Consider the following 26,687-nt stretch of genomic DNA (forward strand, 5'->3'; position numbering starts at 1 on the left):
ACTACTGGGTGTTACTGGTCTGTGCTGGCCACTGTTGGGCACTATTGGGCATTATTGGGTGTTACTGGGCACAACTGGGCTGTGTTGGGTGCTGATGGTATCTGCTGGGCTGTACTGGGTACTACTGGGCACTGGTAGGTTTTACTGGGCACTACTGGGCTGTACTGGGCGCTACTGGGTGTTATGGGGTGCTGCTGGGCTGAGTGGGGCACTATTGGGCTGTACTGACCGCTGGGTGTTACTGGGCACTGCTGGGCTGTACTGGGCTCTGGGTGTTACTGGGTGTTACTGGGCTGTACTGGGTGTTACTGGGAGCTGCTGAGAGGCCCTTATGGGGATGCCATGGATGGCCATGGGGGGGTGATGTGCTGTTATGGGGCGGTGTCGGGGGGCCCTTTGGGTGCCATGGGGGGTGTCATGGGATGGTAACCCATGGGAAAATGGGGCTGTCGAGGGGGGCCATGGAGGGGGAGTCCATAGTGGGGCCCGGCGGGGCTTGGGGGCCCCATGGGGAGGTGCTGGGGGGCCCGTGGGGGGGGCCCATGCGGGGGTCACGGGGGGGTCACAGGGGTCGGGGTTACTCGGGGCCGCCCCCGCGCGCCTTTGTGCCGGCTCCGGTCACCATGGCAACCACTCGGGCAGGTGGAGCCGCTGGGCGGGGCGCTGGGCGCCCTCCCGCCCCTCCGCCTGTCAGTCAGGCCGCGCGCAGCCCACGCTGCTGGGGGCCTGGCCCCGCCCCCGTCGGAGAGAGCGGGCGGAGATTGGCGGAGGCCGCGGTCAGGCCCCGCCCCCGCCGCGCAGGTTTGGGTGAGAGGCGATCGCGGACGGGAGCGCGGCGGGCGCAGCCGGAGCGGGAGCGCAGCGGGAGGTACCGGCGGGGACGGGCTGGGTTGGGCTGTTATCGCACGTTCCCGCACCGGCGGGACTTGTTTTGTCGCGGCTGTATCGCGACGGGCGAGGCGATTGCGACAGGTGCGTGTATCGCGGCAGGCGAGGGTGTCCTGGCAGGCGGGGGGAGCTCTGCCCCATACACACGCACAGGCGGGGCGCATCGCGGGGCAGGGAGGGTGCGTGTGACCCCCGCCCACGTACGGCCAGTCACCTGTCGCGACAGGGCGGTTGTGTCGCGGCAGCGCGAGGGGCTCTTTCGGCGGGGTGTGGCGACGGGTCCACCCCGCGCGAGCGGGCCCGGTTCCCCCGGCGGCGCCGTGTCGCGACCGGGCGCGGAGCAGCAGGTGCGCGGAGGAGCGGCCACCCCGGGGCGGCCGGTGCGCGGGGGGGGCGGGGGCGGGCGGGGGTCCCGGCGGGCCCGGCTCATTATTCCGCGGGGGCTCCCGGGCGGCCCCGCCCCGGCTCGGAGCATCCTTTGTGCTGGGCGGCACCGGGGCTTTGTCTGCAGGGCCGCCCCGGGGCTGGCGGGGCCTGGACCCAGCCGCGCCCCCCCGAGCCGGGCACCGTGGCCCCGCCGCACCCCTACCCCGGGCCGCCCCTCGCCACGCCGCCCCCGCACCTTGCCCGGGGCTGCGCCCTGCCCAGCACCCCGCGCCGCGGCGGGCAGCCCGGGGAGCCCCCCAACAGCTCCGGTCTCTGCCCGGGGACCCCCCGCAGCCCCGGCCGGGCCCCCCCGCGAGGGCTGGCAGGGCCCCGGGTTCGGTGCCGCAGTGCTGGCTGTGCTGCGCCCGCTGCCCATCCTGGGGTCAGCGCCTGGGGCGCAAGGAGGACCCTGCGACTAGGCGGGGGGTCCCACCGGGCAGCCGGCACCCCGTGCTGCGGCACCGTGTCCCGCGCTCGCTCGGGTGTGGCTGTGCCGTGGTGTGCGGCGTGCCGTGGAGCGTGCTGTGCCAAGGTGCCCGCGGGGACGAGGACCGGCTGTTCACACACCCACAGCATTCTGGGCTCAGCATGGGCGTCCAGCTCTGCCAGAGCATCCCTGGCCTTCAGCCGTGGATCATGGTCCCTCCATCGCCGTGGGGCAGCCCGGGTGTCCCTTGTCCTCTGAGGGTGGTGGCTCGGTCACTCCAGCACCGGTGGTCATCCCGGCTTGGGGGACAGTGAGTGGGACCCTGGCAGCAGGGCTGGGCAGCCCAGGCCCCTCATGCAGCACCGGAGCGGGTCAGTGGCTCCTGGCCTAGCTGTGTCTGCAGTGGAGCCGGGGAAGGGCAGGGCTGGGGGGACATGGTGGTCGTGGGCCCCAGGAGACATCTCCAGGTGATGCCCAGGTGGGAGGTGATGCCCACCCAGCTGCCACTGCCGGCTGGGGACAGGCGGTGGTTGTGGTTTGGTGTCACCGGTAGGGCTGGTCCTGCCCAGGAGGGGACGGTGACGGAGCCCAGCAGCTGACAAAGGAGGGTCTCTGCCATGGCGCAGGGGTGATGGTGGGGGGGTGCAGGTCAGGGAGGTGCCGGGTTCTCACCGGCGCAGACAAAAGCGGGGGGCGGCAGAGGGGCTGCGGCAGGCTGGGCGCGGGAGCAGCCCTTGGCCTCGCCTCGCCGCACAATGCAGCTCTGTGTGCGGCCGTGCCGCAGCCCCACCGTCCCGGCACAAAGGCTGGGCCCGGCGGCTGCCCCAGCCCCAACAGGTGCCCCCCGGCAGCCCCCCAAGGCAGGGGTCCCTTTGTCCTGCCGGGGTCACAGCTGTCCCTGTGCTCCCGCCCCACCAGCCCCTGCGGCTCAGGGCCAGCGAGCAGCCGGTGGGCGCTGGGGGGGCCGCAAGCCCCCCGAGATGGCCGCGCTGCTTTGTATGCCGGGAAGCGCCGCTGCAGCCCCTCACCTCCCAGGCTACCAGTAGCGCCCAAGGATGGCCGGGCTGGGGGCTTGCGGAACAGGGGTGCTGGCTGTGGTGGTGGGATCAGGTGGGGGGTCCCCAAGGATACTCATGGCCCCCCCAGTGCTGACACTGTGTTTCTGCCCCACCTGGGGAACCTGTTGTCTTGCAGAAAGCTCCTGCCTTCATCTCAGCAAGCAGCCACTGGTGCCGGCTGTGCCACCGCGCCGCAGCGGCTCGCCAGGGCACGGGCAAGAGCCCGGGTGTTTCCAGGAGCGGCTGTGCCGTGCTGGCGCTGCAGCGCAGGCTGGGGAACAGAGGGGCAGAGCCCTGGGGGTGCTTGATGTGAGCTGGGGGGCACTGGGAGGGACTGGCGGGCCGGGCGGTCCATGGTGGCAGCGTGAGCTGGGCACGGGGACCAGCACGATGGATGGAGTGGTGGCTGCCAGGGCAGGAGGCGGGCGCAGCGATGCCCACTCCTGGGGGCACAATGGTGGGGGTGGCTGGGGCCCCGAGGAGGGGACAGGAGGGTACAGTGCGGCAGGGCGGTGGCAGTGTGGTGGCAGCGTGGTGGCAGCGGCGTGGGCGGCTCCGTGGTGGCCAAGGCCGCGGGCAGCGTGTGGAGCTGCCAGCCCTTGTCTGTGCATTGTGTCCAGCCCACGCTGGGCTCGCCCTCACCTGTGTCCCTGAGCGATGCTCGGTCCCCTCAGCCCGCGCCTTGCCTGCCCGCCACGCTCTGCCGCCCGTGACCGCCTCCCTCTCCACACCAGACCCGTGGGGCCGGGGCTGTGGGGCCGCTGAGCCCACTTGCCCGCCTGTGCCGAGCGCTGGGATCCAGCTGCCCGCCGGGCCGTGTCCGGCACTGCGGTCCTGCCTGCACAGCCCCGGGGGGCCGGGCTGAGTGGGACCCCACGGTGGGTCAAGTCCCATCCCCAGCTGTGCAGCACCGGGCACGGTGGGGGCACAGTGGCTCGGGGGGACGGTCACCCCCTCCCCAAGCTGCTGTGGGGAGTAGGCCAGGCCGGCCTGGGATGTGGCTGTGCCGGGGGGCCCTGCCCACGCCACATGGCGGGGGGGTGATGCGGCACCGCTGGCAGCCGGCACGGGCTGCCTCCCCGTGCGCTGCCGTGCTCCAGATCCGTCCGTCACGGCAACCCGCTTTCATCTCGGGGTGTCACACAGCACCTCCCTGCCGCACCCCCTTTCCTGCGCTGCGCAAGCACCATCCTGCCCGGCACAGCCCTGCCTGGGTGCCGGGGCTGTGGGGGCAGTGGGCACCACCACATCTCCTGTGGTCCCTCACCCGCCACGGCCGGTCTCTGTCCCAACTCCTCGCCCCATCCCGGCTGCTGGGACGTGGGGGCTCGGCAGGTCTGGGGGCTGCTCCCCGTGTCCCGGCAGCACAGCCGTGGGGCCAGGCGCCCCAGCGCAGCCCGTGCGTGGGACAGCGGCTTCCTCGGGGGTAGGGATGGGCAGAGCAGAAGTGCCGGTGCCCAGCACGCCGCGGCAGCCTGGCACGCCGCATGAGGAGCTGCTGCCGGCAGGAAGGTCGCTGCCATCCCACCGTGACCCCTCTGGGATCTCTTTTCCTTGGCCGTCCTTCGGCAGCCGGTGCAGCCGTGCATGCCGCTAGCATCCCTGGCAGGGCGGGGGCCGCCTTCCCCAGCAGCGTGTCCCACGGCGGGGGCTGCCGGCGGGACCCCTGGCAGGTGCTTGCCATGCTCCTGTGCCGGGGGGAGAGCAGGGGACAAGGCGCAGGCTGGCACCACGGCAGGACCGGCACTGCCAGCGCGGAGCCCCGGGACAGGAGCTGGGAGGCGCTCCGGTGCCCCCGGGCGCGGTGGTGGCCCCGCGGTGGGCACGGCCGCTCACCGGCCCGGGCAGCTGCTCGTGGCTGCGGTGCCGGGGATGCTCAGCTGCTGGCCAGGCCCAGCTCAGCTGCCGCGGCTCCCGCCAGGTCCGGGGAAGCCATTTGCTGCCGAGCTGGCGTTTTGCTGGGTGGCTGAGAATCGCTGGCATGTGCTGGGGACGGTCCCTTTGGAGCGGTGCCCTGGCCCCAGCACCCAGACGAGCCGCGGCAGGTCCCGGCGGGTCCCAGCCCCCGCGCCGGGGGACACGCTCCCGGGGCGCCGGCACGTGCCGCCCGTGCTCAGACGGGTCGATCGCGTTTGACCTTCATCTATCAAATGAATTATAGATCGTGTCTGAGGACGCCCCTCGCTGCCGGGGGCGAAGGCGGCACAGGTGCAGCGTGGGGGGCTCCGGCAGAGCTGGCACTGCGTGGGGCCGTGGGGCAGAGGCCGGCGGTCTGTCCCGAATAGGAGTGCTCGCACCCCAGGGAGAAGCCCGCGCAGTGCCCCCTTGGCACATGCGGCACCAGCAGCCGGGGCTCGGCCCCCTCCCTCGCCCCGTGTCCCTGCCCACGGCGAGGGGGGGCAGCATGTGGGGCTGGGCTGGGGGGCCGGCAGCCCCACTCCATGGCCAGCCGTGGGTGCCGGGGCCGTGGGTGCCGGGGCCGTGGGTGCTGGGGCCGCGGGTGCCGGGGCTGCGGGCGGGCAGTGCTGTGCGGGGCGCAGCTCGTGTCACCAGAGCAGGGGCTCGGCAGGGCAGCCCCCCCGCGGATTTCCCGGGATAATCCAGTGTTGACACGGCGCAGGGCGGGGACGGGCATGGCGGGTGCGTAGCTGCGGTGCTGCCCACACCACGTCCCCAGGCTGAGACGTGGCGGTGGCGCTGTGCCGCCCCCAGGGTGGGCAATGGGGGTGAAGCCCCCGCGGCCCTAGGGGGCTGTGTGGGTCGGGGGCTGCCTGCGGCCGCGCCGGCACTGACACCTGCCCTCGCAGCACCATGCTGGCCAACGCGGCCACCATGCGGATCCTCATCAAGGGGGGGAAGGTGGTGAACGATGACTGCACGCTGGAGGCCGACGTCTACATCGAGAACGGCATCATCCAGCAAGTGGGCCGCGAGCTCATGATCCCCGGCGGGGCCAAGGTCATCGACGCCACCGGCAAGCTCGTCATCCCCGGCGGCATCGACACCAGCACCCACTTCCACCAGACCTTCATGAACGCCACCTGCGTGGATGACTTCTACCACGGCACCAAGGTACCGCCCGGCACGGCCCCCTCGGCACTCCCGGCTCCGCCTGCGCCCCCAGCCCTGGCGGGTGGGTTTGCTCCCAGCTCCCGGCCCCCGGGGTGCCGGCACGTGCCGCGTGGAGCATCCGCAGCCGAGGGGGACGCCGGCCAGGCAGGAGCACTTGGTGGCTGCAGCCGCTCGATGTGGGCAGGCTGCACCGGCTCCACGGCAGCCTGGCATTGCCGTCCCCATGTCCCCATCCATCAGGTCCCCTCGCTGTGCGCCGCGACACCCTGTGCCGGCACAGAGCCCCCCAGCCCCCTGTGTGCCGCTGGCTGTGCCCGCTGTGAGCTGATGCAGTGAGGGACAGATGCCACTTTGCGGCAATGAGCCCCCGGCTGCCAGGAGCCCAGCTTCCCACCCAGCCGCGCTCACTGCCGGCTCGGGGGGGTGAGCAGGGGGGTGGGTGCGGCCCCCCACCCGCAGCAAAGGTGCTGTCCCATGCAGGGACTCCTGGGTGCCTGGGGACCCCTGGGTGCCCGCAGACCCTGCCGTCCAGCTCCAGCCAGGGCACCGCCGGCAGCGAGACTGCCGTGGGATGCTCCGCGGTGCCAGCCCGGCTCGAGGCTCTCCCTGTGCCGCAGGGTCCTGCCGCGAGCCGGCGGTGCCGTGCACCGGGTCCCGCTGCCCGGGCGTGTTGAGGGGCCAGTGCAAGCTTGTCGCGGGCAGCGCTGGGGCCGGCTGTCTCCATCCTGCTGCACAGAGCAGCCATTGTGCTGGTGCTGGCCGTGCCTGGCTCCGGGGAGCCCACGAGCAGGGGCTCGGCCCTGCCGCGGCTGCTGCGGCAAAGGGCTCAGGGGCCGGGGCAGCCCTGTGCCACGGCACAGCGAGCGGCCCGGCGATGTGCCGCAAGGCAGGGGGACGGTGCAGTGACTGCGGGTGCCCCGTGCCATGCCTGCACCCCATCCCTGTTGCACCGGGCTGTGTGGCAGCACCACGCCGGCACCATCAGCCTGCACCAGCCTGCAAGGACCAATTGGTAAAGGAGCTTTGGGGATTAGCCGGGCCGGGTGAGCCGGGGACACCGCCGGCTGCGCTGGCGCCTGCCCTGCTGCCCACGCGTGCCACAGCGGGGGGGGGCTCTCCCTGCGGCCCCTGTGCTGCTTGGGCTGGGCATCCCCATCCCGGATGGGGCCCCACACTGGGGGTGCAGCTGGGGGATGTGTGGTGCCCAGGCAGGGTGTCCCCTTGGCACCCCAAACCCAGGGGTTGGTGCGGGGGGCAGGATAGGGCTCTCCAGATGTGTGCCCAGATGTGCTGCTGCAGCCAGGCAGCCGCGGGCAGGGCCGGGCGCTGCAGGGGCGGGTGTACCCCAGGGCGACATGGGGGGATCCCTGCCTGCCACAGGGCCCAGCCCGGGGCCCCACCTGCCCGTGAGCGATGCCGTGCCCCGGGTGGCAGGTTTGCTGCCATCCCATGGCACAGGCAGCACCGCAGGACATGGGGCCATTCCCAGCCGGGCAAATCCCGCTGTCCCCAATGCCACTGTCCCCATCACCCGCAGGCAGCTCTGGTGGGAGGGACGACGATGATCATCGGCCACGTCCTGCCCGACAAGGAGACCTCGCTGCTGGACGCCTACGAGAAGTGCCGCAGCCTGGCCGACCCCAAGGTCTGCTGCGACTACGCCCTGCACATGGGCATCACTTGGTGGGCGCCCAAGGTGAGTCTGGCACGGCGCGGCTCTGGCACGGTGCGGCTCTGGCACGGTGCAGCTCTGGCACAGCGCGGCTCTGGCACAGCGCAGCTCCAACCCCAGCACTGCGAATGCCCAGGAGCAGCTGCTGCGGCCGGGGATAATTCCCGTCCCGCTGATCCCATTAGCTGCTTGTTGGGATGGGCTGAGCTCCCCGGCTGCCTTTTGAGCTGCCCTGATCCCGGCTCAGCGGGCGGGGGGTCCCGGCAGGGCTGAGCCCCTCGCTGGGCTGGAGAAGGTGCTGCTGCTCCAGGGTGCCCAGGCATGCTGGTCCCAGTGTGGGGGACACAGTGCTCCAGCACAGCCCCTGTGGCCATGGGCACTGACCCCTGCTCGGGGCCCAGAGCCCGTCCCACAGCACGCTCAGCCCCTGCGATTGCCACAGCAGGATCTGGCCCCACTCGAGCTGCACAGCTCCCAGCTGTGCTGCAGGAGACCCCGGCCCTGAGCACCCCCTGGCCCGGCAGAGCCCCCCAGGCAGAGCAGGGGATGAAGCAGGTGCCCCGGGGTGCAGCCCAGCACCAGATCATGGCACGGCATGGCGAGCAAAATCCTCCCACCCCCCTTGCCAGCATCTGTCCCTCCCTGGGTCACCCCGGGGCATGTGCGCAAATCCTGCATCTCACACCCCCAAGGCTGAAGTGTTGGTCCCTGCCCCATGGCAGGGGGCACCTCACCCCACGCCTGCCCGGTGGGGCGGGGAGCACGTCCCGTGGCTGCCTGCGCACCCCAAAACCACCGTGTCCCCCCACCATGCTGACCCCCCTGTCCTGGTGCAGGTGAAGGCGGAGATGGAGACGCTGGTGCGGGAGAAGGGGGTGAACTCCTTTCAGATGTTCATGACCTACAAGGACCTGTACATGCTGCGGGACAGCGAGCTCTACCAGGTCTTCAGGGCCTGCCGCGACATCGGGGCCATCGCCCGTGTCCATGCCGAGAACGGCGAGCTGGTGGCCGAGGTGAGCGCTGGGGACAGGGGGTGCCCGCGGGCAGGGCAATGGGGAGACCCCCTGTGTTGTCCCCATCCTGACACCCCCCGTTCCCCAGGGAGCGAAGGAGGCGCTGGACCTGGGCATCACGGGGCCGGAGGGCATCGAGATCAGCCGGCCTGAAGAGGTAGGTGACTGTGGGTGTCCCCGAGTCACCATACAGACAGTGGCCCAGGATGTGGCTGGGATGCTGCAGGGCATCCTCTTGGCTGGCACCACCCGTGCGCTCACCCATGCCCCCATCTGTGCCCCCATCTGTGCCCCCATCCGTGCACCCCTCTGTGCCATCCGTGCACCCCTCTGTGCCATCCGTGCACCTGTCTGTGCCATCTGTGCACCCATCTGTGCACCCATCCGTGCACCCATCTGTGCCATCCGTGCACCCATCCCTGCAACCATCTGTGCTATCCGTGCACCCATCCCTGCACCCGTTTGTGCCATCCGTGCACCCATCTGTGCACCCCTCTGTGCCATCCGTGCACCCATCCCTGCACCTGTTTGTGCCATCCCTGCACCCATCCGTGCACCCATCTGTGCACCCCTCTGTGCCATCCGTGCACCCCTCTGTGCACCCATCCCTGCACCTGTCTGTGCTATCCCTACACCCATCCGTGCACCCCTCTGTGCCATCCGTGCACCCCTCTGTGCCATCCGTGCACCCATCCGTGCACCCATCCGTGCACCCATCCGTGCACCCATCCGTGCCATCCCTACACCCATCCGTGCACCCATCTGTGTCATCTGTGCACCCATCTACGTACCATCCTGTACCATCCTGTACCATTGTCCTGTGCGACCTCACCTGGGCGTTCCTGCTCCAGCAGGGGCATTGGACTGGATGACCTTTCGAGGTCCCTTCCAATCCCAAACATACTGTGATACTGTGATCCGCACAACCATTTGCACACCCATCCCTGCACCACCGACACACTGGTCTGTGCACCAACACCCCTGTCCGTGCGCCCGTCCCCACACCCATTGGTGCCACCGGGCCTGACCCCACACCGTGCCCGAGCCGCGGTGCCGTGCCACACGTCTCACTGCCCTTCTCTCCGCAGCTGGAGGCTGAGGCCACGCACCGCGTCATCACCATCGCCAACAGGGTGAGTGGTCCCCAGTTGCTGCATCTTGAGATGGGCGCCCCGGTTCCATGGGGGGTCCCCGCGCCCCCACTGGGGGCGCGGGGACCCCCCATGGAACCGGGGCGCCACAGGGGTGGTGTCACTGACCCCCCTCTCCACAGACCCACTGCCCCGTCTACCTGGTGAACGTCTCCAGCATGTCCGCAGGGGACGTCATCGCCGCTGCCAAGATGCAAGGTAGGGGATTCAGATGGTCACCCCTGAGAGCGGCCCCATCCAAGGACAGGATGTGACCCCCCCCGGGCTAGACATGGATCTGTGGGATGCAGGGACATGCGTGGACATGCAGGGACATGGGCAGATGCACCCATGGAGGAGTGCGCAGGCGTGAGCCCGTGTGGGGTCAGAGACACAGGCACACACCGACAAGGACACGTGTGGGCACATGGCACCTGTGTGGACACGGACACAGCCACGGGACACACTGGGTGAATGTGGGCGCTGGGAAAGGCTGAGGGAGCTGGGGCTCTGGAGCTGGACAAGAGGACACTGAGGGGGGACTCATTGCTGGGGATCATTATGGAAAGGGGCAGTGTCAGGAGGATGGAGCCAGGCTCTGCTGGTGACAACCAGGGACAGGACAAGGGGCAATGGGTGCAAACTGGAACACAGGAGGTTCCACTGAAAGAGGAGAAGCAACTTGTTGGGGTGAGGGTGTCAGAGCCTGGCCCAGGCTGCCCAGGGGGTTGTGGAGTCTCCTTCTGTGCAGACATTCCAACCCGCCTGGACACCTTCCTGTGTAACCTCATCTGGGTGTTCCTGCTCCATGGGGGGATTGCACTGGATGAGCTTTCCAGGGCCCTTCAACCCTGACACTCTGTGTGTGGAGGTCACAGGCTTGCAGGGGCAGGGACAAGGGCACATGCAGGGACGTGTCACATGCAGAGGTGCAGAGGTGCATGACACGGGGCTGTGGACACGTGGGCTCTTGCATGGACAGGGACGCAGGCAGGAACAGCCACGCGAGCACGGAGCAGGTGTGTGGGTGTGCCGGTGTGCCCTCGGACACAGGTGCACACGCGGCTCCGCTTGCACAGACACGTAACACAGGTGGGAGCACACGCGTGGACACGGCGTCAGGCCCAGACACGGGCACACTGCCTGCACAGACACCGCCAGGGGCAGAGCTCACACGCAGCCCTTGCGCGCTTGCCCGTGCACGCCTACCCCGCTGCCCCCAGCCCCACGCGTGTTCCTCTGCCCCGGCAGGGAAGGTGGTGTACGCGGAGACGACCACGGCGCACGCCACGCTCACCGGGCTGCACTACTACCACCAGGACTGGTTCCACGCCGCCGCCTACGTCACCGTGCCGCCGCTGCGCCTGGACACCAACACCTCCGCCTACCTCATGAGCCTGCTGGCCAAGTGAGGCGCCGCGGGGGGCCGTGCTGCCCCGCACCCCTCCCCCGCTGCCACCCGTGCTGTGTCCCAGGGCACGGGGCTCATTGGGCACCCCTGGTGTTCGGCATGTCTGGCCATCCTGCTCCCGGGTGCCATGCAGTCCGCCTGCCCCATCACCTCAGCACCCCGCCCCCCAGGCACCCCGCCCCCCAGGCGCCCCGCTCCCCGCTGCTGTGTCCTGCAGACACCCCATCCTCGCAGCACTGCGCTCCTCAGGCTCGCCCCTGAGCACCCCGTGTCCCTGGCACCTTGCATTTGGGGTGCCGGGTGCTTCCAGGACACTGTTCTCCCTCATGGTCTGGCTTTGTGGGTGCTGCATCTCCCAAGCACTCACTGAGCACCCAGGCTGCTGGGTGCTGAGCTCCCCGGGTGTGCCACTGCATGGACGCCCCATTCCTTGGGCACCCTGTTCCCTGTTCCCCCCACTGCATGGGTACCCCATTCCCTGGGAACACAGTCCCTGGGCGCTGAGCTCCCCGAGCACCGCGCTCCCCGCCGGCTGTGGCCGAGCGGCCCCGGCCGTGCCGTCAGCAGCATCGTCCCGTCCTCCCGCAGCGACACGCTGAACATCGTGGCCTCCGACCACCGGCCCTTCAGCACCAAGCAGAAGGCCATGGGCAAGGAGGACTTCACCAAGATCCCCCACGGCGTGAGCGGCGTGCAGGACCGCATGAACATCATCTGGGAGCGAGGCGTGGTACGCGGCCCCGTCCCCTGCCCCAGGCTCCCCGGCTGCGCTGGGCTGGGGGTGCGATGGGGCTGTGATGGAGCTGCCCCCTGGCTCTCAGGGGCTCAGCGGTGGGTCCGGTGGGGCTGAGCTGGCCCTAGCTTTGGGGCGAGGGACGTTTTCCACAGGACATCCCATGGAGGGTTTGCCCTCTGGCGTGGAGGGTGAGGTGCTCCCCAGTGTAATCCAGTGCGTCCCAGCAAGGGACACATTGGATATGCTTGAAAATAGGAGCAGGGCTGATGCTGTTGCTTGTACTAGAAAATATTTGATTGTGGCTTCGATAGCTCGTGGGTGATGGGGTTTTGAGATGAAGGGGATGATTGCAAGGGTGTTGATTTCTAGTCCAGTTCAAGCTATAATTCAATGGTTGCTTGAAATGGTAATGATTGTTCCTAGGAATAGGCTTAGGGTTGAAATTAATATTGCGTGTGGGTTCATTAGTAGGGGAAGGAGTTAAACCATCATTTTCGGGGTGTGGGCCCGATAGCTTTGTTAGCTGACCCTGCTAGAAAGTAATATAGAGGAAGTATGAGGAGTTTTGATCTCTTATGTGCAGGTTCGAATCCTGCTTTTCTAAGGTGAAGGAAATGAGAGGGTTAGTGTACCTCTATGTTCACCTTATCATAGTGACCCTTAAGTTCAGGCACATTTCCATCTTTGGGGTATATTTCTTAGGTAAGGCACCAGCAGCAGCCCCAAGGCGTTGTGGGGTTTTGGGGTGGGTATGAGAGATGGGGCACAGACAGGTGGGCAGCGCTGGGGCACAGTGGGGCCTGGCACATCCTCGCCCCCCACTCCGGCACAGGTTGGAGGCAAGATGGATGAGAACCGCTTCGTGGCCGTGACCAGCTCCAACGCCGCCAAGATCCACAACCTGTACCCCCGCAAGGGCCGGATCATCCCCGGGGCCGACGCCGACGTCGTGGTCTGGGACCCCGAGGCCACCAAGTAGGTGCAGCCGGCAGGGGGGTGCCAGGGAGGGGCCTCCCCGTGCCACCGGACGCCCTCTCACCGCCCCGTCCCCCCACCCAGGACCATCTCAGCCAGCACCCAGGTGCAGGGGGGGGACATCAACCTGTACGAGAACATGCGGTGCCACGGGGTGCCCCTGGTCACCATCAGCCGCGGGCGAGTGGTCTATGAGAACGGCGTCTTCATGTGCGCCGAGGGCACCGGCAAGTTCTGCCCCCTCCGCTCCTTCCCAGACTCCGTCTACAAGAAGCTGGTGCAGCGGGAGAAGGTAGGAGGGTGGCGGCCGTGCTGGTCCTGGTGGCGTGGGTCGGTGCTGCCGGTGCTAGGCGGATGGATCTGTACCACGCTGTGCCGCGCCAGCCTGGAACCACGCTGTGCCGCGGTCGGTGTCCCCCGGCGCGTGGCGTGGCGGGAGCGCAGCGTGCCTTGTTCTGGGGACAGGGGGTCAGCAGTGGCAGTGCCTGGCCGGGGCGAGTGGGGACATCCGCGCCGCGGGCTGTGGGGTCCCTGTGGGAGGGGGTGTGGTGGAGGAGCCCCCTCAGCTGCTGCCCTTGCCTGCGTGCTGGCGGTGCAGAGGCTCTGGGGACAGTCGCCCCACGTGTTGCCGGGGCTGGCAGTTGTCCTGACACATGCGCGAGGTGTGTGCTGAGCGTCAGGGCTCCCTGAGCCCCGCTGTCCTGGGCCCTCTGCCCTTTGCTGGGTCGGGGTGTCCCCTCTGCAGCCCCCCGAGGTGGTCCCTCAGTGGCCCACGCTCACCGGGGCTCAGGCACCCGTGGCTGGGCTGTCCCGGGGCACGCGTCCCATGCGATGGGGTCAGGTCTTGCCTGCGCTCGCTGGCGCTGCGGAAGCCCCTCTCCTCTCCCTGTCCCTCCTGGTGACCCGCCACACAGCGCTGGCCCTGCGCCCCATCTCTGACCCACTGCGGGCAGGGGGTGCGGCCACCACCCCGCCGTCCCCCTCCATCCTCGCGGGTCCTCGGGGCTGTCCCGGCGTCACAGCCGGGAGCTCTGGCAGACCCCAGCACCGGGGACCCCCCGTGCCCCCCACCTTTTGCCAGTCTCTGCCTGGATGTGGGAGACGTGCGGGGGCACTCGATGCGGTGCTGATGTGGTGAGGGAAGGGGACGGCTGGGGGGTCTCGGCAAAGTCCTGGGGAGCCGGGAGCTGATGTCCAGTGCCGGGCTGGAGCCACGTGTGGCGAGGGACAGCGCCGGGGGGCGCGGGGCAGGGTCCTGCGTGGGGCAGGGTCCTGCGTGGGGCAGGGTCCTGCATGGGACATCGCCTGCCTGCATGGGTGGCGCCGGGCACTTGCTGCTGCCTCGCTATGATGGGGCCGGTTTGGCATCGCCGTGGGGATTGTGGGGCTGCGCCGCCGGGTCACCCGCCTCCCCCAGTCCCTGCCCTGGCACTGCCCTGTGCTGCCACCTCCAGCATCCTGCTCCTTGCCTCTTGTCCCCAGTTGCAGCCCCCTCCCCAGCCACAGCATCCCCCGCCCCTTCCTTCCCCCGCACCCGGCTGATTGCACCCCGCTGTAAGGCAGTTGCGCCCCTAACCCCACTCACACCGTGGGGCACCCCCGTGCTTCCCCCCATGCCCCCCCCCCCGCTGATGCTCTCTCTGCTTTTTCTTTCCCTCCCGGCAGAGTTTGAAGCTGCGGGGTGTGGATCGCACCCCATACCTGGGGGACGTGGCCGTGGTTGTGCATGCCGGGAAAAAAGAGACGGGGACGCCCCTGGCCGATACGCCCACCCGCCCCGCCACGCGACACGGGGGCATGAGGGACCTCCACGAGTCCAGCTTCAGCCTGTCCGGTAAGAGCCGGGGTCCCGGCAGCGCCCCCGGGGCTCACCGGCAGCCCCACACCCGGTGGCTCTCTGGCATCAGCCGGGCGCTTGCCACCCTGAGGTGCCACCCTGGGGTGCCCCCCCCTTCTCCCGGACAGGAGGCTGCACCGCCCCGGTGCTCCCGCAGCAGCGTAGGGCACAACCCCCTCCCCAGACCCGCGGCCCCTCCAGCCCTCGCCCGTCCCTGCGTGCACCGTCCGTCGCGTGGCTGCGCCTGCGGGGGGGCCGGGTCGGGACCGAGCCGGTGCGCGTCGTGTTCGGCCGTTTGTCCCCAGCAGCGGGACTGGAGGGCTGGACGCATCTCAGCGGCTCCAGCTGGCGTGTGCCATCCCATCCCGCAGCCGCCACGGCGCTGCCTTGCGCCGGGCAGGACCGAGCCGCGTCCTGCTCCCCCGGCTGCGGCACGCTGCTGTTTGGTGCTGGCTGTGCCGGGCTGGCAGCCACGGGCTGGGGCTGCTGTGACCCCCTGGATAGGACGCTGGGGCCTGGGGGGTCACAAGCGTCGGTGCCAGCGTGGCCAGTGCTGCCTGAGGCGCCGGCGCTCCGGTGCTCACCGCTGTGTGCGGCACAGCCGGGGCTGCGGGGGAACATGAGGACACAGGGTGTGAACTATGGGGTGTCCTGTGCAGGGACAGCAGTTGGACTCGATGGTGCTGTGAGTGCCTTCCAGCTCAGGACATTCTGCGAGTCTGTGACACGGAGCACCCACTGACCTGTGGTGCCTGGTGGCAGGGCTGGGGGTGCCAGGGGGACACAGCACTGTCCCCACAGTGCTGGCAGCAGGGCTGGGGGTGCTGGAGGACATGGAGGATCTGCTGTCCCTGTGGTGCCGGTGGCAGGGCTGGGGGTGCCAGGGGGACATGGAGGACCTGCTGTTCCTGTGGTGCTGGTGGCAGGGCTGGGGGTACGGGGGTGCCCGTCGGGCTCTTGCCCCAGCACCAGTGGCCCTGACTCCTGTCCGTCCGTCTGTCCGGCAGGTTCTCAGATCGATGACCACGTTCCAAAGCGAGCTTCGGCCCGGATTCTCGCTCCCCCCGGAGGCCGGTCGAGTGGCATTTGGTAGAGCTGGGGACCTGTCTCCCAACTGAGGACCAGGCGCTGGCCCCACGCTGCTCCCCCCGGGACCCCGGCTCTGGGGGGGCTCCCCGGGCACCGGGGGGCCCTGCCCATCCCCGGCCTGCCCGCGGGGCCGTGCCGGCAGCGTCCGGCGGCAGCCACGAGCGGGGGGCCGGCACCGCGGCCTGGCCGGCGGGGGGGGACGAGGCAGCGGGGGGGCCTGCCCCGGCCCTTTTCTGTTTGCACGTTGGGTTTGGATCAGTGAATTTTTGACTTGTTTGTGCATCACGTGGAAATACTCTGAAGTGGTTTGTGTCACTAGCGTTAGGGGAGAAGCAGGGACCCCCACCCCCTTCTGCCCTTCCCACCCCGGGCTGCCCCCCGTCCCTGCACCCCCGCTGGCCCCCACCCCTTCGCCCACCCCGGCCCCAGCCCCACACAGGACGTGTGAGCCCGTCCCACACCCCGGCAGTGAGCGGCGTTACGGCACCAACACACCCGCACAAGCGTGGTGCCAGCAGCTGCCGTGTGCACACACATGTGCAACCCTCCGTGCAAAGTGCTGGCACATGCCTGCACACACACGTGCAACCCTCCGTGCAAAGCACCAGCACACACGTGCACCCCTCTGTGCAAAGTGCCGACACATGCATGCACACGCATGTGCAATGCTCTGTGCAAAGTCTCGGCACACGTGCACACACACGCACGTGCAACCCTTTGTGCAAAGCTCCAGCACACACGTGCATCCCTCTGTGCAAAGTGCTGGCACATGCCTGCACACACACATGCATCCCTCTGTGCAAAGCGCCGGCACACGCGTGCACACACACGCATCTCTCTGTCCAAAGTGTTGGGACATGCATGCACACACATGTGCAACACTCTGTGCAATTTATTGGCACACACGTGCACACACGTGTGCATTCCTCCGTGCAACGTGCCGGCAGACCCCTCACCGCCGCATGTGCATGCACACACGTGTCACACGGTGCACGGGCTCAGCGAGACGCACACGGGAGCTCCTCAGCAGGTGTCTGCGCACACGTCCCCATCCCTCCGTGCACCACGGCCGCCCTGTTGCACGTTGGGGGGCTGCCGCGGACCCCAGGGCTGCCAGGGCTGGTGCTGCTCCCAAGCACGGGTGGAGGGGGCCGGTGGGTTGTGGGTCCCGGTGCATGTGGCCCCGGTGGAGCAGGGTCCCCGTGTCCCCGTGTCCATGCACTGGTGCTATCCGGCGGGCGCCCCGGCCCCGCTCCCCCTCCCCAGCTGTCCCCGGGGTGGTGTCAGATGTGAGTTGTTCCTTGTGCACTTTTCCCCTAGATGGTCCCTGTAGGTGTGCGGGGGGCCGGGTGGGCGCAGCCCCGGGCCGGGGGTCCTGCCCGCTCCCGGGTAGTTGCATATTGGCCGTTTTAGGAACCTGCAGTACGTTTCTGTTTGCTCATTAAAGACAGTTCTCACAGCGCCCGGCCTCGACGCCTGCTTTGGAGGGCTGGGGGGGCTGGGTTGGGGTAGGGCACACAGCAAACTCTGCGTTGTCCCCACCTCCTGCACCTGCACCCCAACCCTGCTGCGGTCTGGCACCGTCCCGCGTCCAGGCTGGGCCCTCGTGGATGCAGCACTGGGGACAAGGAGGGAGCAGGAGGCTGCTGGGAGCACCCACAGGCATGATGTGGGGACACACGGATGTGTGGGGACACAGGGACGCAGTGGCACATGTGGAGACATGCAGCTGGCCCTGCCACCACAGGGCTGCGCGGCCACCGGCGCCCGTGCAGGTTGCACACACACAACCACACACAGGGATGCAGGGCTCTGCAGGGTGGGGGTGGGGTGCAGGTGGGGTTTGGGGGTCTGTGGGGTGCAGATGTGCGCGGGGGGGCGCGGGGGGGGTGCAGGGGCTCCTGAGGGGCTCTGGGCTGTGCTGGTCCCCACAGCCCAGGGGGCACTGGGCGTGCTGGGGGATGCTGGGAGCCCCTGGGCTCTCTCGGCTGTGCCGCACGGCCTCTGTGGGTCCCGGGCCGACAGGGACAGTCCCACGTGCCCCAGCAGACTCTGGGGCTCCGGGAGGCCCCGGGCACATCCCAGGAGGGTCCCAGGGGGGTCCCGGGGTCGCGGGGGTGCGGAGGCCGCCGCCGCCCGCCCGCAGGGGGCGCTGTGGGTGACGCAGGGCCGCGGCGGGCGTTGCCAGGGCGACGAGAGGGGGCGTGACCAGCTCCGTTGCCATGGCGGCGGGGGCGGAGCGTCGCAGGGGCCGGTCCCGCCCGCGGGGACAGCGGCGGCGGCGCATGCGCGGGCGGCCCGTGCGGTCCCGGCCCGGTCCCGGCGAGCCCGGCGCGGTGCGGACGGTGCGGAGCGGCGGCCGGAGCGGCCGCGGCCCGAGCGCGGTGAGTGATGACCGGCACCGCGCGGCGGGGAGGGGCGGGACCGGGCCGAACCGGGCCGCCGCCATCGCCCGCATCCCGGCACCGGCTGGCGCCGCCCCCTGGGACCGGGCGGGGGAGCTGCCGGGGCCTCGGGTGATGGAGCGGCCGTGGCGGGGTGGGGGTGTCCGCCCGGAGCGCCCGTGACAGGTGTGCGGGCCCGGGATGGAGCGGCCCGGCCAGCCGGGGCCCCGGGGATGGCGCGGCCTTGGCCGGGGGGGCCGGGGGATGCGGGAGCGGCCGGGCCGGGGGTCCCGCGGTGCCGGCGGGTCCGGCCTGACTCAGCGGCGGCCGCCCCTGCGCCCCGGCTGCGCCTCCCGCAGGGCCCCGGCGCGGCACGGCCCGGCCCGGCCCGGCCCGGCCCGGCACGGCCCGGCCCGGCCCGGCCCGGCACGGCACGGCACGGCCCGGCACGGCCCGGCACGGCACGGCCCGGCACGCCGGGAGCTGTAGTCCCGGTACCGGCGGGGCTGCTCGGCACCGCGCAACGCCGGTTACCGGGCACCACCCGCGGAGAGCGCGCGCTGCAGCCGGGCCCGGGCCGTGCGGGGGTGGTGGCGGTGCGGGGCGATGCTCCCGGGCGGGCTCGGTGACCCGCCTCAGCGGCACGCGCTCCTGTCCCTTGTCCCCGTGGCGGCACCGCACGGCACGGCCCGGCACGGCACCGCACCGCACGGCACGGCACCGCACCGCACCGCACCGCACGGCACGGCCCGGTGCCACGGGCAGCCCTGGGCGGGCAGGACGGCAGCACCGAATGGTCCCCGTACGGGTGCATGTCATGGTGGGGGGACAGTTTCCTTCCCGGGGCTCTGTCCCCACCTCTCCCCAGGGGACATCCAGCTCCATCTCCTGCTGGTGACCTTCTCACCCCCCGGTGCCGCTGGGGTCCCCGGGGGTGTCGCGTGCCACCGCGGTGGCTCCCACCCAACGCATGGGTGGGAACGGGGTGGGGACGGCTCTTGGCGAGCAGCACTGGCGTGGCCAGCTCCATGTGGCCCGTCCTGGCGAGGCCTGGCCAGCGAGGGGCTGCCCGGCTGGGGATGCTCGGCCGCGGCACGCGCCGGCCAGCGGGGGGATCCAGCTGGGGGGTGCCGGGGAGCGGCTCTCCCTACGCAGGCTCCAACCACCACCCAATTTGTATCATCAAAAGGCACCGGCATTAATATTTCAGGGAGGCTGTGCAGGATAAGGATGTCGGTGAGGGGGGAGCAGGCGTGGTGGGAGACGCTGCTGGCAGCACCGCACTCTGCACATGCTCCTGCTGCTGCTATTTCGAGTTATTTAGGTTAGCGAGAGCCTGCGAGGCCAGGCCACCCTGCCTGTGGTCCCCTGCGTCCCCATCAGCCGGGCACCGTGTGCCCAGGCGCCGCGGCTGTGCCGAACGCTGCGGCTGGGTGTTGTGAGCTCCCCGGCCGGTTGCCCTTGCCACAGGCTGGATGGGCTCTGCCACCTGCTAAAGAGCCGGGAGAAACGGTGCCAGGGGATGGACCCAGCGAGGAGCTGGTGCTGCCTGGCCCGGGCAAACCCGTGTGCCATGCACGGGCTCCAGTGTGGCGTGGCATGGTGGGGGGATGCTCCCTGGGGTCAGGGCACATGGCACTGAGGGGACAGCTGCAATGGCTGGGGGGATGGGGACAAGTGGCCACCCCTGCCAGCACCTGGGTGATGCTGCCAGCTCAGCCGGGCAGCAGCGCAGCGGCTCCGCGCCGTGCTCAGCCCCCGCCAGGTTGTCTGCCGCCCCCCTCGTGTATTTGTCACTTGAGAAGCCACCGGGACGGCTCCCAAAATAGAAGCCGCGAGTCGCAGCAGCCCAGATCGCCGCGGCACAGCGGTGTTGCCGGGCCGGCGCAGGCAGCGAGGGGCCGGCACTGGCCCGTGGTCTCGGCGGGCAGCCGCAGCGCCGTGCAGCCGGTGCCTGGCCTTGGCAGCCGGCGCTGGCACCGTCGCCCCGGTGCTGAGCAAACACGTCCGGCGCAGCTGCCGGCCTCCTTCTCCTCCCGCTTTGTTTGGCCAGAGCGTGCCGGCCCGGCGAGAGCTGCGGCGTGGGACGCTGGTGCCCGCCATCGGCGCCAGGAGCCGGGCTGGACGACCCTCAGTGCCGCGGCAGCGCCGGCGGGACAGGGCAGGGACACGCGCCCCAGCGCTTTGTTCCCCGTTGGGCCTCGATTAGCAGCTTGGCGGCTGGACAATTAAAATGCAGCGGTAAGCGTCCCGCGGCACGGCTGGCCGGGCGCCCTGCGCCCCCGGCACGGGGGGGCTCCCTTGCATGGCAGGGGCTGAGCCCCAGACCCCCACGCCCCCTGCACCGCCGCTGCCTGCGTGCTGCCTGCGTGCTGCCTGCGCGACAGAGGCATCGCCGGCGTCAAGGGCAGCAGCCGCATTGCCCGAGCTCGCCGCGGCTCCCCGGGGACCTGGTGCCTGCAGAGCCGGACAGCGCTCGCTCACCTTGTGCTGAGCCCCGCGCCAGAACAACTGCTCTCCCCACAGCTTGCTGGGAATCGGGGCGAAAGTTTTATTGTGATAATTTTTGTTGCAAAAGCTGGTGGCAGAGGCAGCGTCCAAACCGGCTCGGCCAGAGGCTCCTGCCCTGGGCGCGTCCGTCACCGTGGGCAGCGGGGCCGGCCCTGCCCTGGCCATAGGGCTCCACCACCGCTCCCGTCTCTGTCATTAGCCGGGGCGTGCTCGGCACTGCGGTGCAGGGCTTTGAACCCCGCGCGGTGTTTCAGAGGGTGGAAACAAGCTGGGTGGCACCGCGTGCCCCGGTGAGCGTCCCCTCGCAGCTGCCCCGTCTCACCGCCGGCTGCCCAGGGCCGGGACGTGCTGGTGCTCGGCGGTGCCACGTGCTGGAGCGGGGTCAGGGTGCACGGTGATGTGTGCCAGAGTCAGGGTGCGGCTGGCGGCGGCACGCCAGGGAGCGGCTGGCACGGTGACACCCCAAGTCATCTCGCTGTGAAACCTGTCCCTGCGGCTGCTGGCACGGGCCTGGGCTCACTTCGGCAAAGGGGAAGCCGTGGCCGTGCCGAGGCGTGGGGCACCAAGGCCGGCAGCCTGCCGGGGCGCGCGGTGGAGACCCCAGGTGCGAGGGATTGCGGGTGCATTGCCTGCCCGGCCCCCCGGCTGCGGTGTTGGGGGGGGTCCCGGCAGAGCCGGCTGTGCGGGGAGTCCTGCGGTGCGGGGCTGTGCGGGGCTGTGCGGGGGGGATCGTGTGTGGGGCTGTGCCCAGCACGGTGCTGGCAGTGTGTGCCTGGTCCCATGCGTGGCAGTGGCATGTGCCCCATGGCAAGCGCCGGGAGAGGCAGGAGAGCCGTGTGCCCGGCCTGGGCACCGCGCAGCCCCCCTCAAGCGGGGCGAGACCTGCCCCCGGCTCAGTGCGGCACCCGGGTCCTGCCAGGGAGGCTCCGGCTCCGCCGTGTGCGCAGGGCGCTGGCAGCTGCTCCCGGCTATTTCGGGAAAGGCCGGCGCTGGGGGGGTCAGCCGGCTGGCGGCTGCTGGCCGGGGTGGGCAGGCAGCCCCCTGGCCGGGGTGGGCAGGCAGCCCCCTGGCCGGGGTGGGCAGGCAGCCCCCTGCCCGCTGCAGCCCCCCCGCCTCCCGCCCGCGGGCAAGCGCCGCCGCTCTCCGGCTGCACCGCGGCGGCCGCACCGCAGTGCGCGGGGCTCTGGCGCTGCGCCGCGCATGACTCAGCTCGGGGCTGCCGGAGGGAGGGGACCCCTGCCCGCAACCCTGCCCGCAACCCTGCCCGCAACCCTGCCCGCAACCCTGCCTGCACTATTGCCCGCTCCCCTGCCTGTCCCCCTGTCCTGTCCCCTTCCCGCACCCCTGCCCGCTCACCTGCCTGCACTATTGCCCACTCCCCTGCCCGCTTCCCTTGCCCGCGCCCCTGCCCGCTCCCCTGCCCGCACCCCTGCCCGCTCCCCTGCCCGCTCCCCTGCCCGCACCCCTGCCCGCACCCCTGCCCGCTCCCCTGCCCGCTCCCCTGCCCGCTCCCCTGCCCGCACCCCTGCCCGCTCCCCTGCCCGCACTGGGCGGCGTTAGGCTGTCGGAGGGTGCCGCGGCCGGCACGAAGGGTGTCTTTGGTCTTCACCGGGGAGCGGCCGGTGCCCGTCACACCGTGCCGGGGGCTCGGGGCTGCTGGTGGCCACTGGGGCCAGCTGCTCGGGCGGCTAAAAATGCTGAACCCCCGCTGTGTGCCGGGGACACGGCGCCGTGCAGCCGGAGGGGCCGCGGTGCGGGGTCCCAGCCCGGGGGGGCCGCGGTGCGGGGTCCCAGCCCGGGGGGGGCCGCGGTGCGGGGTCCCAGCCCGGGGGTGCCGGGCTGCGCCACGGCCGATCCCCGGTGCTGAGTCACGGCAGCAGCGAGGCTGTAAGTGGGGGGCGCTGTGGCCACGGACACCTTTCCCCTTCGCAAGCAGCACCCTGGGGCACAGCACCCCCGGCCTCCCCCCCATTACAGCCAGGATGGGGACAGGGGGTGCTGCCCGGGGTGTCCCCCCCGGGCGCAGGGTGCGGGCATTGCCCCCCCTGCCGGCCTCGGGGCTGCGGCAGCAGGAGAGCGGGACGGAGGAGGGGACGGGGGGGTGACAGGGGGATGGGGAGTGGGAGGGGGCTGCCCCCCCCCAGCCCCTGCCTGGCAGCTGGGCCTGAGCCCGGGGGAGGGGGAAGCGGATTAATGCTGCTGGGGGGGCGTGGGGGGAGGCTCTGGGACAGCGGGTGGGATGGGGACCCCGCACTCAGGGAGGAGGCAGCAGGACAGGGACCCCACTCTTGCAGCGGGGCCGATGCCTTCTCCAAAGCGTTTGGAGGGTGTCTCGGTGCCCCCCCGGCACCCCCCGTGCTCTGCCACGCTGTGGCTGCGGCCGGGGGGTCTCAGCTCCCGCGGTACCAGGGCAGAGCCTCCGCCATCTGCGGGGGGGTTGCGGCTGCCGGCAGATGTTGCCCCTCTAAGCCTGCGCTCGTGGACCCCGAGCCCGGCCCCAGCAGATTAGGCCGCCAGCGAGGGCTGGGGGGGCTGTAAGCTGCTTATGGGCCAGCGCTGGCCCCTGGGAGCCCCGTGGCCACGCACCGGGAAGGAGCTGTGCCCCGGCACGGGGGCAGAGCCTCACCCCCCCGGGACCCCCTGCCCTGAGCCGCATCCTGCAGTGGGTCCCGCTCCAGTGGCACCTTGGGGACGTGCCCCCCGCCAGGTGCCCCTGCTCGGGGCAGGGTGGGACACCAGGGGCTCCTGGGGACCCTCGTGCTCTCACCGCACTGGGGGTGCAGCCGGGGTTTGGGGTCCCATGGGCTGCGCCGTGGCAGCCTGGGCACAGTGTCCCCGGTGCTGGAGCCTGGGTGGGACGGGCGCCCCGAGTCCCGCCGCCCCTGGGGCTGGGCTGGGGGGCACGGGGGGTGGCGGTGGCGGCACCGGCGTGACATCTGTCTCCCGACAGCTGGGGCATGGCCGTCAATGTGTACTCGACGTCGGTGACCAGCGAGAACCTGAGCCGCCATGACATGCTCGCCTGGGTCAACGACTCCCTCCAGCTCAACTACACCAAGATCGAGCAGCTCTGCTCAGGTGGGCCGGGGTCCCAGGGTGGGGGGACGCGAGGGGATGGTGGCGCGGTGCCACCACCCCCCGTGACGCCGCGGTGTGGGCCCGGCGCAGGCGCTGCCTACTGCCAGTTCATGGACATGCTGTTCCCCGGCTGCGTCCACCTGCGCAAGGTGAAGTTCCAGGCCAAGCTGGAGCACGAGTACATCCACAACTTCAAGGTGCTCCAGGCCGCCTTCAAGAAGATGGGAGTGGACAAAGTAGGTCCATGGGGGGGTGCAGAGGGGCGGGGGCCGTGCCGGCGGGGCAGCCCCCCAACCCCTCTGTGCCCCCCAGATCATCGCGGTGGAGAGGCTGGTGAAGGGCAAGTTCCAGGACAACTTCGAGTTCATCCAGTGGTTTAAGAAGTTCTTCGACGCCAACTACGACGGGAAGGAGTACAACCCGCTGCTGGCGCGGCAGGGCCAGGACGTCACGCCCCCCCCAAACCCAGGTGATCACATCTTCAACAAACCCAAGAAACCCATTGGCACTGCAGGTAATGTCGGGGTCCCCCGGCGAGCGCTGCCCCCCGCCCTCCCGCCCGGCCTCCTGCACCCCCCGTCGCTCTGGCTGCGGCCGGGCGCCCCCCCGCCCCTGCCTGCGCCCCGCTCTGCTGCCTGCCTGCCTGCGACCGGGGGGGCCGAGCGGGTCTGCAGGGACACGCGGGCGGAGGGGACGGCGGAGGGACCCGCGGGGAGCTGGGCAGGGCTCGGCCGCCTCCATCATCCTGCTCCCCCTGGCTCTGGGGTGGTTTGACCCCAGACCCCCGCGGCTGCCATCCCCTGCCGTGCCGCTGCGCAGCCAGGCTGCTCCCCGCGCTGTGGGCACCGTGGGCTCCCTGTGCCGGCCCCACGGGGGTATGTCAAGGGCTGGATCCCCGTGTCCCGTGGCAAACCCTGGCCAGGCCACAAGCACCCCTTAGGGGGACTGGGGGTGAGATCTGCTGGGGGAAACTGAGGCAGGGGGGAGGCTGAAGGCAGCGCAGCCCCGAGTGCTCTGCCTGCCCGTGCTGCCTGCTGCTGCCTCCTGGCCCCTGCCACCCCGCACGATGTTGGGGGGGGTCCACATGGGCAGCCCCCCAGGCTGGCATTAACCCGTTGGTCCCCGTGTGCTGTCAAGTGCCCCAGAGGACTTCTCCCACCGGCCCCAAAAACACGCCAAACCCAGCCCGGCTCAGCAACGTGCCCAGCAGCATCCTCCGGAAAAACTCCCCCGCCACCCGCAACGGGGGCAGCGAGGCCGACGCGCAGATCCTGGAGCTCAACCAGCAGGTAGGCAGGAGCCCTGCCCGCCGCAGGGCCGGGGGACGCCTCGGTGTGGGAGGGACAGGATGGTGCTGAGCCCCCCCGGCACAGGCAGCCTCGGGCTGAAGGCTCCGTCCCCCTGCAGCTGATGGACCTGAAGCTGACAGTGGACGGGCTGGAGAAGGAGCGGGATTTCTACTTCAGCAAACTGCGGGACATTGAGCTGATCTGCCAGGAGCACGAGAACGAGAACAGCCCCATCATCGCTGGCATCATCAGCGTCCTCTACGCCACAGAGGTGAGGGCTGGGCACCGCTGCCCTCTGGAACCCCCGGCCCATCCTGCTCCCTGGGACGAGCCCCCCATCCCCGAGGCTGCTCTGGCTTCTGGCTACGATCACTCTCTGGGGTGCCCGGGGGGAGATTGGGCTTTGCCAGGGCTCTTGCACTGTGCCAGGAGGGGCCATGGGGATGGGTTGACAGCGGGACCCCCACCCCACATGGCCCCGGGGCTGATGGCCACATGTGTCCCCCGGCCAGGAGGGCTTCGCCCCACCAGAGGACGACGAGCTGGAGGAGCAGCAGCCAGAGGACCAGGACGAGTACTAGCCCCGGCACCTCTTGCGCCCGTGCTGCCCCGCGCCGTTCCCCCTCCATAGACATTCGAGGTCTGAGCCTGTGCGCCTCGCCCTGCACTGTCACACACCATCACGGTTCCTGGCGGCCGAGCCCACGGCCGTGGCGGCCAGCAGCGCCGGTGGAAGCCACGGTCTCCGTAATAAATAGATGTCCCTCCAGCGAGGAGCACGGCTCTACCTGCGCCGGGGGCTGGGGGTGGGGACAGGCTGTGGCCACCGCACCAGGGGCCTGGCCCTCGCCACCTCCACCCCATATTTATTTCCGTTGTCCCCTCTGGTGTGAGTGCCATGGCCGCCCCAGCGTCCCTGCCTGCCCCGCTGTGTGAGAGCGAGAGGGAAAGAAAGATCGAGTCCTCGGGGTGTTTTCCTGGCGTGGATGGAGCGTGTTCGTGTGCTGCCTGCGCTGCCTGCACCCTGCCAGCCCTGGAGCCCGGGGACTGGGGCTGGAGCCCCGGGACCACTGCATGGGGACTGGTGCTGGCCCGGCAGCCTGCGGGCAGCTGGGAGGACGCAGCTCAGAGGAGGGAGGTTTTGCTTCAGGTTCCTGGGAGGATGCAAAAGAAAGCCCAGCCTGGCTGGTGACACGGCCGCCTGCCCACTCAGGCAGGCGCAGGCAGGGGGGCGACCTGGCCACCACAGGCTGGGACAGAGGATCCCGGAGCGGGAGCCCGTCCCTGCTGTGGCGTGGGGACAGCGGTGCCCCTGTCCCCGCTGTGGGTCCCCTGCCCTCGCCCACGGCCGCCAAGGACCCCCCAGGCCAGCCGGGTGTCCCACCCCGGGGGGCGCTGGGGTGGGTTTACCGAGAGCGGCACACAGCACCTGTCCTGGCCATCATTTCCCTGTCGCATCGCTTGTCTGGTCCGTCACTCCGGTTGCAAAGCCTGCATCTATGTTAAGTTTTATTTAAAATAAACTCGTGTGGTAAAACGTTGTCTTGCCCCTCTGTCTGGGCTGGGTAGAGCGAGCAGTGCCCGGTTGTCCCTGCGCCGGGGGGTGACCGGGGAGGGGGCGCAGGAGCATTGTGGGACGGACCCCTGTGCTGGATCTGGGGATCCCTCGGTGAGGGAAACCCGGTGCT

General features: G+C 70.3%; 2 protein-coding genes across 5 annotated transcripts; both read left to right on the forward strand.

Annotated features, from left to right (window-relative positions):
- Positions 1-5,610: 5,610 nt before the first annotated feature.
- DPYSL5 (dihydropyrimidinase like 5) lies at positions 5,611-15,741 on the forward strand (the record flags this gene model as incomplete). Its single annotated transcript, XM_080341927.1, has 12 exons — positions 5,611-5,871; positions 7,409-7,567; positions 8,380-8,559; positions 8,648-8,716; positions 9,648-9,692; positions 9,833-9,908; positions 10,941-11,097; positions 11,689-11,830; positions 12,669-12,811; positions 12,896-13,103; positions 14,477-14,645; positions 15,656-15,741. 12 exons carry the CDS (start codon positions 5,611-5,613, stop codon positions 15,739-15,741), a joined length of 1,695 nt encoding a protein of 564 aa, XP_080198053.1.
- A 2,280-nt stretch (positions 15,742-18,021) lies between these two features.
- Positions 18,022-26,606, forward strand: MAPRE3 (microtubule associated protein RP/EB family member 3). Of its 4 annotated transcripts, none has more exons than XM_080342437.1 (8): positions 18,022-18,121; positions 23,583-23,710; positions 23,801-23,946; positions 24,023-24,224; positions 24,848-24,999; positions 25,118-25,270; positions 25,512-25,573; positions 25,894-26,606. In XM_080342437.1, exons 2-8 carry the CDS (start codon positions 23,590-23,592, stop codon positions 26,189-26,191), a joined length of 1,134 nt encoding a protein of 377 aa, XP_080198563.1. In that variant the 5' UTR covers positions 18,022-18,121; positions 23,583-23,589; the 3' UTR covers positions 26,192-26,606. The 4 variants fall into 4 exon arrangements, with proteins under 4 accessions (XP_080198563.1, XP_080198564.1, XP_080198565.1 ...); XM_080342438.1 differs by having other exon boundaries at positions 24,023-24,179; XM_080342439.1 differs by having other exon boundaries at positions 25,512-26,003.
- The last annotated feature ends 81 nt before the right edge of the window (positions 26,607-26,687 follow it).

Source organism: Nesoenas mayeri, assembly GCF_963082525.1.
Source record: "Nesoenas mayeri genome assembly, chromosome: 3".
Lineage (NCBI taxonomy): Eukaryota > Metazoa > Chordata > Aves > Columbiformes > Columbidae > Nesoenas > Nesoenas mayeri.

Coding starts and splice junctions, on each gene's coding strand:
- MAPRE3 (XM_080342437.1), top strand. CDS start 23,590: ATGGCCGTCAATGTGTACTCGACGTCGGTGACCAGCGAGAACCTGAGC. Junction 25,000..25,117: donor TCCTGGAGCTCAACCAGCAG/GTAGGCAGGAGC, acceptor GTCCCCCTGCAG/CTGATGGACCTGAAGCTGAC. Junction 25,574..25,893: donor CAGCCAGAGGACCAGGACGA/GTACTAGCCCCG, acceptor CTCTGGTGTGAG/TGCCATGGCCGCCCCAGCGT.